The following is a 12906-nucleotide window of genomic DNA, read 5'->3' as shown; positions in this document are numbered from 1 at the left end:
GTCATGTCTAGGTGTCTGCAGGTGGTACAAAACGCTGCTCATCTGTTAATAGGAAAAGGACAGTGTAATCACATAACACCATTCCTGTCCACCTTATTTAGCAGAACTCTTGCATCTTCATAGCGCAATTACTGCAGTCAACCAACTAGATGCTCTAGAGAGATCCAGGCTAAAAAATGAAAGGCGATCAAGCCTTTGGGGTGGTTGCTCCAAATCTCATGGAACAGTTTACCTTTCCATGTGATAAAGCTGGAAACTCTTGACTCGCTGCTTAAGAACCACCTCTTGCCTATGATATTTGATTCAAGTAGATCTTCACACCCTGACTTAATTTCTTACTGAGCTGCATCTTTGTGTTTACAACTTTATTATCTTTTTATTTGTTGGATTTTTCTTGTAGTCTTTGTATTTTATAATGGTTTACTACTATTTTAACTATACGGGACTTTGGTTCAATTCATGTCCTTTTCAAATGTTCTTTATAACTAAATCTGATTTTGACTTTTGATCAGATGTTGACTACATTTAATTGTTATAAAAAGGCTTCCGTTGTTGCCTGCTAGATGTGTCATTTACTGCTCACCAGCACTTGTGCATCCATGCATCGATATTTGTGTGTGTGGTCCTCTGAATGTGTGAAAAGGTCCACATGTATGTGTTTTTGTTGCTCTATTTACTTGTATAATGGTCTCTAAATGCAAACAACTGTTTCCATGTATTTTATAGTGCCTGGCATAACAGTCCTTTGGGGAATTAACAGATTTGTAAAATGCTGGAGAGGCAGGGCGTGCTACTTATTACTAAATGGCTTATGGGGGCCGCACTACCACTGTTTTACAGAATGAGGCTATTTTATAACCAGAAAGGGGGCAAAAAAAGAAACAGTCACTGCCATATTCATGCAGTAAATGTATGTAACACGTTTATTGCTTCAGTTTCTTTCAGCATGTTGCATAATGATTGGTAGGGATTGCACCATCACCCCCGTGTGCATATAGAGAGATGCACAATGCACCCTGGACCAGTTCATGTAGAGTTAGCCACACCATGTACATGTACACTTACAGTCCATGTTGAGTCACTGGTTCACAACACCTTTGGGAAAAACCTGGGGAACATCCACAGAGATATGGAAGATTAGGTGAACTCAAGAAGACTTGCAGGTTCCAGTTCAGAACCTTTTTGATGTGAAGCAGCTGTGATGACTAGTGCGCTATTATGCTACTTCTCAAAATCATAAATGATCATAACGATAAGATATGTACACTACACATTATACTTTTAAATATTCAGCAGTTTCATTACTACTAAGCAAATCTCTCCACTGAGAAAGACATTTAGTATTGTCAAAAGATGCAGAAATAGCACAAGTGTGTAATTACATCATTTTTAGCAGCATTGCTGCATACTTAGCATTGGATGTGTGGACATATGGTCAACAGTGAACCTCCATATATCAGTAGCTCCAGTGGAGCCTTTGGCATTACTGAAGCTACATGTTTTTTGATGTTAAAGTGGAAATGCAGGAGGAACAGCAGCAAGCATGGGGGCATAAAGGCTTTTTCAATGTAACATGCAGATCTCATAACCGTTGTATACTAATATGGCAAATGTTAATATCATTGGTTCCTTTAATGGTCAGTGAGTCACAGATGTTGAATCCAGTTCTCTTTAAATTTGATGTGCCATTTTTGCACTCTTACATAATAATCAATGTCAAAATATTTCTATATATGCTGACCTCAGAATAATGCATATAATTAATCAATTTCTCCACAGTTACTACACGAATAGAGTGGGGAAAAACTACTAATAAAGATCTAAAGATCTAAGTTAATGATCATCCAAAGTATAACTTTAACATTCTTTCACATTATTATGTAACTTATTTCTTTCATTTGACCTGCCCAATGAACCTTCTTCTTCAAAGTTCCCTGGCCTCCGTTTATAACCCCTCCTCCCAACTCCCATTATCAGATTAAGCTTTTATGTTAAAAAGCATATGATTTGAAGTGGCAGTAGCTTTAATTGTCATAGTATGGGGTGTAAACAAAACTTGAAATGTGCAAGAGAACTGTGATCTGTGACCAACATAAATCAGTCAAATTCCAGTGTTCCTTTACTGTAGACGTGTGTTTCACTTATGCTTGTCCTTTTGAAACTTCACCAGTGCATGTGCCAGCGCTGTCTGAACACCAGTCTTTAGTAGTGTTCACAATGTCTCACTCTCACACAGTATTAAAACTATTTCTCATTTAGTGCAGCATTCAACGACCAGTTTTAGCGGTAAGTCAGTAAATTACTAAATTTACTGGATTCCCTAAATTACCCCAAAAACAATGTGTTGTTTTCTTAATTCTAATGTCGTGGTCCTGTTTTTACAAACATGAATTTTATTCTCTCTCTCTCACGCACGCACGCACACAACCACACAGACATCACCGACATGCTCACACACCAGCAGACAAACACCTTAACCTCAAACCTCATGCTAGGTGCAGACAGGACCACACATACTGTCTCACACACAAAATGTTTGGAATGCTATAAACATTTATTTCGGTTGAAAAGAAGATTTTTGTGTGTATGAGTGCATGCCTCTCTGTGTGTATGCGTGCTGTTTTTGCTGAAAGGGAAGGAAAGTTTAACTACACATGTAGGCCACCAGATAGAGAGTTCAAACATGACCAAATATTTTGGGTGTGTTGTCCATAAAATGGGACAGGTTTATATATAAAAAGAGCTAAGCCCGTTGCTGAGTCATTGCTTATCCATGAAACATTCCAACAGAAGAGAGAATTAATTCACTAATGAGCCCCAATTTGGCACCTTTAGGCTTTTTAGGAGTTACAGACTCCTGATTTAGGGGCTAGAGAAATATATGTAAATATATATTTCAATTTGTGTGACTTTTAGGTTGGATTTATGATCATGTTAAAATGCTTCTTCAGTTTGTTGCAATTTTCAATATGCTGTTTCATAGAGATTCAGTAATGAATCAAATTAATAAAATTGAGTATCTTACACATTTTTCTTGATAGAGAAATCCACTAAGTAGAAGCTCTTGCCAACGAGGAATAAGACCTAATACTGTTCCTTCAGATGTTGGAAAACAGTAGCAAAGCACAGTTCAGCAGTATGATGCAAGGATTTGATTCCTATCATCTTTATCAAATTGTTGAATAATGCTATGTGACATAAAGGCAGAACATCGCAAGAGAGTTTAAGGTGTGCTGCTAAAATAAAATACATATATTTCTATATATTTTATCATTTATTGATACACACAAAGGTTGTGTCTGTGTGTGCACGTGCATGCGTGTGTGTCTGCACATGTCTGCCCTGTGTGGTTGAAGGACCTCCCAGACAGTCCATCAGACAGAATGTGGTCAAAGGAAAGACACACATAGACTTAGACAGCGAGCTGCTGTTGAAACTGTGTGGTCAAGCTCATTCCTTTTTTCTTCTTGTCCATCCTTGATTTCTTCCCTCTTGTATTCTTCCTGATGTGCTTTCCCTGCATTTGTCTATATTTGTCTTTCTCTTAATATATATGTGTTCCTGTAAGACACTAACAGACACTTCCTTATCACACATACTCTCGGGTGAGGCCTTTATAAGCTTGATTATAAGATCCTTGATGCTGCTGCGCTCACTTTCAAAAGAAAAACTAAATGTGTGGTCCTCAAAATTAAAATGGTTCTATTAAAAGAGTGCTATATTCAAACCATTCAACTACAATACTTCACGTAACAGAAATAAATGGCAATGAAGCAGGTCAATAAGGAGACATGTGAATGGGCAGAACATACAGTTTCAACGGGTTAGACAGACCCCTGGTTAGACAGACAGGCAGCGTACAGAGAGAAGTGCCAGCGCCCTGCAGCAGGGAGTTGCCCAGCTTTTCCCCACTCTGGCTCTTCAAAACCCAACCCAGATATTTCCTGGTTCTGACACCGGCTTGGCTCTCAGATCCATCCTGTATGTGTAGAGAAAAGAGAAGAATTACTCTGACTGTGTTTAAGTGAAAAAGAATGAATTTCAAGGTCTGGTGACGCAGACTGTTGAACTTGAGGAGCAAAAAAAAAAAAAAAGCATTTATTTGTGAGAGTACCGGGAAAACATGCTTTATATCACAGCTGTTTGACACTCAACGTTTTGCAGCTGGTCTTTGAGGGCGATGGTGAACAAATTTGATTTGGGGGTTTTACTCCAATAAGACAGTGACCTGTGTGTTGAGGAACTCAGGGTGGTTTTGAATCCTAGTAAACAACAAATTAAAGCACTGCAGTGAGACATCTTTATCTGTGAACTGTGACTGTGTGTTCATCTCTGACACTGACTGGGTGAACAGGCCGGTTTTGGTTTCCACGGCAGCGGTGAGGGCCCCACAGTGCACTGGCCCTGGAAGTGGTACAAACACAAACCACAGGATAAGTGCATGTGTGTGTGTGTGCGTGCGCATGTGTGCGACCACATTGGAGTTTGTATGTTCTGCAGTGCCCACCTCTAAACTCAGGCTTCACACACACACACACACACACACACACACACACACACACACACACACACACACACACACACACATGCTTTCGCCTTGGCTCTCCTCTCTCCCTGGGTGGTCTGTGCTGCAAATGTTTATGATCTAAACCAAGCTAATCCAACTGGCTTGTTTCAGTGAATTGAGAATGATTTACAAGATGCAGGAACAGGGCCAAGGAGGGAGAGGAAATCAGAGGAAATCTTCGGGTTCCATTTCAAGTCACTCTGTGATTAGACCTGCACAACTGTCTCTGCGTCTGATCGCATGCCTGCCTCCATCTGGTTGTGTCTCAGAATTTTAGCGCTCTGGGTTGTCTTTATTCATTTGTCCTCCTTTCACTGCTCAGACAGATGTCTTTATTTGACAAATTAGGCTCACTTAGAGGATATGCAAAATACATGCTTTCAGTAGAATTTCAATTCCGTGAGATTACTCTGAACCTCATTCTCAGCTCTTCTTCTTGCTCTCGAATTTTCCCACAGAAATTGAGGAGAGATGACAGTCTGTGCCTGTTTTTCACACAAATGCTGCACTCACTATGTCCCTCTGATAATAAATGTGAGGGGAAAAAAATGCAATAACATTTTCCGCCTATGGCAGCATGTGATGGCATGGTCTCTTATTCTATTTTGGTATTTTATTTTCTTAATAGAGACCATGCACTAACAAACACAGATGCACCTGAACCAAAGTTTGCTACAACACTAGTTTCATGGACAGGTTATTAAACAGATCATCAGGTAGTTAAAGAACATTGATGCAACAGCATTATGCTACATTTTCTGATACTATATAACCAAAAAGTATAATACATTTGCTGTACTTATGTTGCAAGCTCTCTGAAAAGAGGAGAAGACATGCTATTTTACTTTAAAATGATAAACTGGACCCCGCTACTTTCCACCTGATCCCTGAAAAACATTTGGAATCAACTCAATATCTTGTATTCAGGTGCAACCTGCAGTCTCTCTGCTGACACAAAGACATCTGACTCTACACTGGGACTATTTGCCTTTGACCATCCAGTCTTCTTTCTTTCTTTTAAAGAGAAAAAAACACACCATCGTCCTTGTTAGCCTTTTGTGGAATTCACAGACACATTTGCATCTTGTCAAGTGAGCTTTCAGTGACACCAGCCCGGTTCTCCAGCTTAGTTATGTGCAATGTCTCGCACACATCAGCTCCCTGTGGTTAACCAGGCAAGCAGTAATCTCCGTGAGTGTCAGTGGTTAGGTTTGACTTTTATTGCAGCTTCGCTTTCTTGCCCGATCCCCCTTTTTTATGAAGCGAGAGAGATGCCACCTGCACACTGACAACACCTTGTAAACTGGGCGGGGGAAGAGCATAAACAGAAAAATGTAAAGAGTCTTTTGTAACTTGAACATATTGAAAGCAATGATCTGTTAGACTGAAGTACTATAATTCATTGCAAGTAGATGTATTTTTAAACATATCAATAGTTGTAGTGCATAATTTTCTGTGTCTGTTAAAAAAACATGTTGAAATATAGCATCAGTAATAACTTTGATGATGTATGAATTGCTTTTTTACTGTATGTCTTGACAAGGTAAGTCGCATCACTGATTATCTGATTTAGGTTTTATAACCAGTGCAGGTGTGTTCTTACTTTGTGTCTTTTGTTGCGTACACAGCAGTCTATTGTCAGCAGACCTAGGAATTCAGCTGAAGGCAGGATGGAAAAGTAGATGTTCCACTGTCTCTCTACAAATGGAACTGCCTTTATATGCCCCCATTCACTCCTAAAAGAGCACGTGTCTATTCAATGTATGACTGAATTCTTAAACAGTAATAGCATCAGGTGCTCACATAACAATGACCAACACTCATTTGAAATTTTCTACAGTTCTCATGTGTGGCTGTATCTGACATCTTCTCCTTAGCAATAGCATCCAAGGTTCATGGACATTGTGGTATTTTAGACCCAGCTGTTATGCTAAAATGAAAGACGAAACATTATTTGTCAGAAATAAAGCAGAAACAATGAAAACAGGTGACTACACATATAGGACTGTTAGATTAGCTGTGAGAATCTGGTGTTCCAGTAACAAAAAGATAAAAAAAGAAAATGAAAACGGAATATAGACATGCTATTAATATTTGGAAAGTCTTGAAGAGTTGTATTAAATAATTAAACAGAGAGTTATCCTCCTGGCTTAAAAGCAGCATGTGCCAAGTTGCTTTGGAATAAATGGGACACCATCTTTGGGGTGTCCAGTATCATCCTGTTCATCCTAATACATCTAATCAATAATTTACTGGTTGTTCTTGTAAGACTTCACATTTACTAGCCTTGGTTCTCTTATTAGATGTTAACACACATCAGACAGAATTTTACTTCACGATTAATTGTGACACAAACAATTGCAATTAACTATTTAACTGTATATTTCTCTTCATTTTATGCCTCAATAAGTTTTTCCTTCTACTGCATTGAAATTTTGCAGCATTAATTAGGTTTAGACCTTAGCTGCCATTTGGCAATACAACATTTAAGAAGTCAAAGGACACCTCAGCCTTTCCTCTGCACATTTATGCTAATTTAGGTCCCTTAAACTAAAACTCCCATTTAAACATCTTTCAGTGCTACACTATATTCTGCACCCTTCCCTTCTATTCAAACTCTCCATACTCCTCCAGCCACTAATTCATGCAAAGTTAAGTTTGCAATGCCATTTAGTTCCCAGTCATCAGTCAAGCAATGCAGCTCAGCATCGGCTTTTTCAGCAGCCGACATTCACAGTGCATTTTCTTTAGGAATTGCATTCCCTTTTAGCAGTATTATGACATTCAGGCAACAACGGACAGTTAAGCTTGTTTGCCTTTTTGTCTTCTTTCTCCCTCCTTCTTCCCTCCCTTCTCTTGCTCGCTTGGTTTCGAGCAAGCAGTAACGAGCAGTCAAGCTCATCTCCTGGCCAGAGCAAACAAAACCAGAGCCACATTCCCCGAGCTCAATTTGCTGTTACGTCTCAGCTCTGTGAATTGGGAGTTTTCAAGCTTTAGGTTTAGAAGAGCTGGAAGGCTTCTGGTTGCTAATCTGCTTTCACCACTTTTGGAGTGTGATCCTCAGTAATTCCTTGTATTACAGTCAACAGGAAAAATGCTTTTATTATTTGTTTAATATAATAATAAAATAATCATAACAAGAAGAAGAAGGAGAGGAATATGAAGAAGAACCTTGCTGTTCATTACATCCTTGCTGCTATTTTTGTACATACTATGTACATACTTCCATACTTTCATAGTTGAACCTCATTCTCAGTCCTTCTTCTTGTGTGTGTGTATATATATATATATATATATATATATATATATATATATATATATATATATATATATATATATATATATATATATATATATATTAGTTATATTTAGTTTTAGTTTTATTTTTGTGTGCCTTGACAATAAAGACATCTTAATTTTAATCTCATAGTAACAATAACAATAATAAAAGGGAGAGTAGTTTCTTTCTTTGAAGCATTACTTCAGTATGTTAAATTTTAACCTATTATCTTGGATGCTAAATACAGTGAGCATGGTGAAGACAATCATGAAGAAAGCAGATTTAAGTGTGTTCTGTATTTTTCTTCTATGGTCAGTGTGTAGCAGTTAGATTATAACACATCAATGAGTTTTAAAATCAGAAACCTAAAAAAAATAGAAAAAGGTCTATAAACATTCTTATGTCGTTTTTTATATATGAAAAAGTAATTCCCAATGCAATGAAACATTTTTATGTACATTTTTGCTTTATATGTTTTTAATGCTTTCATCTACTCCCATCCTTACATAGTTTTTAAAAGATATTTCTGATAAATGTACCTTAAAATTCTCTCTTCTCTTCTCTTGTCTTCTTTTCTCTTGTCTTCTCTTCTCTTCTCTTCTCCTCTCCTCTCCTCTCCTCGTAGGAACCAAATGACAGAGGAAGTAGTTTCCTACACGGACGTATTTCACTGAAAGCACTCTAGTGTCATCATACGATGCTAGCTGTTAGCTTCATTTACGTTGTCGCTGTCAAAGAATTCAGCGACTAATTTGAAATTGTGGCAATACTACTCATCTAATTGACTGTTTGGTTTTCGGAAGACGCGTCCAACTAGCTGTGAGCTTTCTTTACATCGGTCGTATCGTTTGTTGCTCTGCGCTAACCGTTAGCTAAGTGCTAACAACACTGACAGCAACTAACTTGCATGCGTCCAGCGCTGTCATCAGGCAGCCGATCAGCAGGGATCAAGGAGGCTGTGACAGGTATGTTCAGATTTATTTTTTGCACATTTCAGCTGTTTTATGTAAATCTGAACCCCTATTTAAAGCCATATTGTGAATTCAGTCAGCACCATACCCGAACATTTGTTAGTTTGCCGTTAGTTCAATCAGGTGCTGTGTTTAACACATGTCCGAGTTTTACATGAAGAAGAAACAAATGATAAAGAATTCAGGACCCGGCTTTGTCAGTCGAATGTGAATCTGTAAGTCTCACCGACTCACTGTACTCATTTAGAAAGTACAACATACGGTACAGTAGTTGTAGATTGTAAGTTACAGCACTTGCACATGTTGTACTGAGACTATTGACTGTATGAGGAACCACCCAAAAAGAAAGAATGACACACTTTTACACAGTGCTACTCTCATACATGTGGTGTTACAGGAAAAAAGAGGGTTGAAATGTGCAAAAAGAGTTTATTCACCCAGAACAGTCAATGTTCACTTATAAAAAGCTTGATCCTAACCAGTCAGTTTCTGTGTTCAGTGCTGACCAGACACATATTTAGTAACTTAGCATCATTGTAGAATCATCATCAATTTAACACATTAACACATTAGTAACACATTTCATTTCCAGCAGGTTTATCAAGTGTTTACCTCTGCAGAAAAGTTGTCCTCAGTGTGCCTAGCAAATGTTTTTATTGTTGTCAGTTTAATTACCAACTAATTAATTATTTTACTTATAAATCATATTGACCCAAAACTGAAAGAGGGATAATGTCATTTTGCCATACCAACAGTCCATAATCCAAGCATAATCAGTTGATCTATATGTAAAACAGAGAAAAGTCTTTATATTTAGAACAATCAAATGTTTCTCACTTTTTGCCTGGACTTGACTTAAATCATTTATCGGTTTTCAACTAAATCAGAGTTTACAGACAAAGAATAAACTAACCCATTGTCTCTATGCAATTCCTGTTCAAACATATGTGTATAACGTATGTATACGCTTAAATGTGAAGTCCAAGTGACAATATATAGACATATTACATACTCAGTTTCTATGTCTAGATGGAAAAGGAGCTCCATGATAGTCCTTTTAACACAGTGCACAAAGTTTAGGGTTTCAGAAATATTTTTAAAGATCAACGTGAAGTAAGACCAAATCATTTTTGTTTTGTTGTGAAGACTTCACAAGAGCAGTCTGCATTTTTCTCTGATGATGTTCTTCTCGGTTCTCACTGCAGCCACATTCAGCTCGTGTGTATTTTAGAGTCTCTCTGTCTTTAGTTTGATCTGTAGCAAGTAAAGTATATGCCAACGGCATTGAGATCACGTGATTGACAGAGCCAATGGAGGATATTCCTCCCATAAACTGTATATAAAGATAGATTTAGCAACTGTAATGTAACATTTTAATGGTTTGTATTTGAGTTGAACTGAAGCCCAGAGAAGGACTTTATAGTTGATGCAATCTTTTCTGGTCGGAGACAGATCCGTCCAAAAATGGGAAGTGGAGTGGAGGGGTGACACTGCAGCACATAGCCGATATACCCAGCATCATCAGTATGTAAACTAACAGGGAAGGTGCTTTGCACACATATGCATATGTTAAAACTGTAAATTAAGCCATTAAGAAAATACATGTTTACTTACTGAAAAACTGGGTATCAGAATCCCTTGACAGTCTTCTGGTCTATTTAACTGAAGAACAAGCCGTAGCTACTGTGAACTGACAGCTGATTACAACATGCTAACAAACAGCCAGTCTGTCTGTGTTACATGTACATGCAAATCAAACTGACAGACAACTCCACCTCAGTCTACATTGCAGCTCATCTATGAGTCACATAAAAGCTCTTTTGTGCTGGCATTGAGCTGACAGACAGTAGTCAAGGAACATTTAGCTGTTAAGTGTCCAGTTACTTTTGAAACATTGCAATCGATACACAACTTGAAGCAAAGAGGCTGTAAAACAAATAATTTGTAACTGTCAAAATACATATCGGCAGGACATTTTATGATTTCTATTAAACTGTTCCATTTGTGTTTATATATGTGTGTGTGTGTGTGTGTGTGTGTGTGTGTGTGTGTGTGTGTGTGTGTGTGTGTGTGTGTGTGTGTGTGTGTGTGTGTGTGTGTGTATATATATATATATATCTCAACTTACGCTTTTGTCTCTACTTTCCTTTGTATTACTCTTTCTCTTAGCAGTCCCAAGCAGACATCATGGAGCTTCAGGCAGTGTTGATGGCGGCTGGTGGGGGTTCTCGTATGACTGATCTGACATACAACACCCCCAAACCAATGCTGCCTGTTGGCAACAAGCCCCTTATGTGGTATCCCCTTAACCTGCTGGAGAGGGTGGGCTTTGAAGGTGAGAGCTGACCTTTTTTATTATACTCATAATAATATTTCTTCTCTGTCTATCTCTTCAAATACGCCTGCACACACATTTACTGCTACCACTATCACCAAATCAGTATAAGCAGGATTGTTCAAGTTGTCGGTATATACAATAAGACTACTGTTTTCAAAATTTCACTCCACTAAAAATACTACAAATTATTGGTCACCTTTCCAACAAATGAATGAATCTCACGTCCCCAGAATACGTCTTTCAATGTCTCTAAAGTGACTGCCAGTTAACATGTAGTCTTAATAGGCTATGTTCCACTGATACATCCTGGCTTTGTTCTCTGACAACGGAAACGGTGAAAATATGTTGATAGCACAGCTTTATTGGTAATTCTGCTGTATTAAAATACAGTATATGTGTACAAAGAGAGTGGGAGAGAAATAAAAGAAATCCACTGACTCTTCAGATGCAGAGAGTGCATGGAGACTCTTGTGTTCAGTCTTGCAGCTAACAGCAGAACATTTGGTGTGTTGTCCTTGTGACTGATACAAATTAGAGTTAGCAAAAACTGCTTTTACAAAGTAAATAAACCTGGTGGACTGTGAGGCGGTTGCTCATTCTTTATGGCTCACCTCACGAGCAGTAGGCAGTGAGGGGGCAGGATTAGGGTAATTTTTAGCAACTATTGGTTCCTCGGTTTCTACTTAAAAACTGAATAATATTATGACTGGCTTGTTAAGCTAGGAGGCCATCTAGGTAAGGGAGGCCTTGAGGAATGACAGTAGTAAACGCCCTTTCATTCTCTCAGCTTTTATTTTACACTTCCAAGTTTTTAAGACATGCAAAACACAATAAAAATACACATTCACCATGTGGGACCTTTAAAAATTACACTACACTTAGAGATTTATACAGGTGTTTGATTTATATGGCCCTCCCACACCACCTCCCAGTTCTGTTAGGATATGTACACTCTAGGCTTGACTGACATCTTCCTCCCCTTAGTCTTCTTGCTCCTTTTAGAATCTTTACTGACACTTAATTTGTAGCTCTGGCCATCTTCAGCCTGATCATAGGTCTAGTTTGCCACAATAAGGGAAAACGCCTGTGTTCCATACTGGGCCTTAAATATATAAAAGCTGTAGAGAAAATTTTCTGCCAGCGTGTCTGATATTGTAACATTTCCTCCTTACATTTTCACACTAATTGGAGCTGATGGCGGTGGCTGCATGGGAGCTGTGTACCCTCCTTCCATACTACGTGCCAGCAGTAGGGGTGAAAAGTGTTAAAGGGAACCACAGACATTCAAGGTTTCCACATAAAATGTAAAGAAGCAAAAATGCAGCCAAAAAGTTTATGTAGCCCACACGGAGAAACTGTGCAGAAAAAGTGTGCAAACTTAATTATGTGGTAATGTGGAAAAAGGACATTTAAGATGAAAACTTTTTTTTTGCGTTTTTGTAAATGTCATTACCGTAGAGATAAAATTACTGAAGAAAAAGCTCAAGTCAGAAGGGACCTTCCTGAAAATATTAGAGCAGAGAGTAAATACTGAATGCAGAAATCGTTATATTTGATAATTTGACATTACTATAATGAGAGAGCATGTTTAGAGAACGTCATATAGACTGTAGTATTTTGGCTGGTAGTAGTTAATTACTATGTGGTGCACTTTTAAATTTATTACCTTTTCAAAACAAGGCCAGGTTAAGTTTTGAGTGACAGTTTTGCTGTTTAGTACACTGTACACTTGCAGATTGACCCTTGCAAG

The 12906-nt window shown here is 38.2% G+C and overlaps 1 protein-coding gene across 4 annotated transcripts in view; it reads left to right on the top strand.

Moving 5' to 3' along the window:
- The first annotated feature begins 8509 nt into the window (after nucleotides 1-8509).
- Nucleotides 8510-12906, top strand: part of eif2b3 (eukaryotic translation initiation factor 2B, subunit 3 gamma) — a 33847-nt gene continuing 29450 nt past the window's right edge. Inside the window, exons 1-3 of one of the 4 annotated variants that reach the window (XM_035947817.2) lie at nucleotides 8511-8812; nucleotides 10271-10342; nucleotides 10988-11153. In XM_035947817.2, coding sequence (XP_035803710.2) covers nucleotides 11006-11153 — 148 coding nt within the window. In that variant the 5' untranslated portion in view covers nucleotides 8511-8812; nucleotides 10271-10342; nucleotides 10988-11005. Of the gene's footprint in view, nucleotides 8813-10270; nucleotides 10343-10987; nucleotides 11154-12906 lie in introns of all 4 variants that reach the window. The other 3 variants (XM_055014877.1, XM_023269559.3, XM_023269558.3) reach the window with 3 other exon arrangements.

Source organism: Amphiprion ocellaris, chromosome 10 (genome assembly GCF_022539595.1).
Source record: "Amphiprion ocellaris isolate individual 3 ecotype Okinawa chromosome 10, ASM2253959v1, whole genome shotgun sequence".
Lineage (NCBI taxonomy): Eukaryota > Metazoa > Chordata > Actinopteri > Pomacentridae > Amphiprion > Amphiprion ocellaris.
This window is presented reverse-complemented; position numbering and strand designations above follow the sequence as displayed.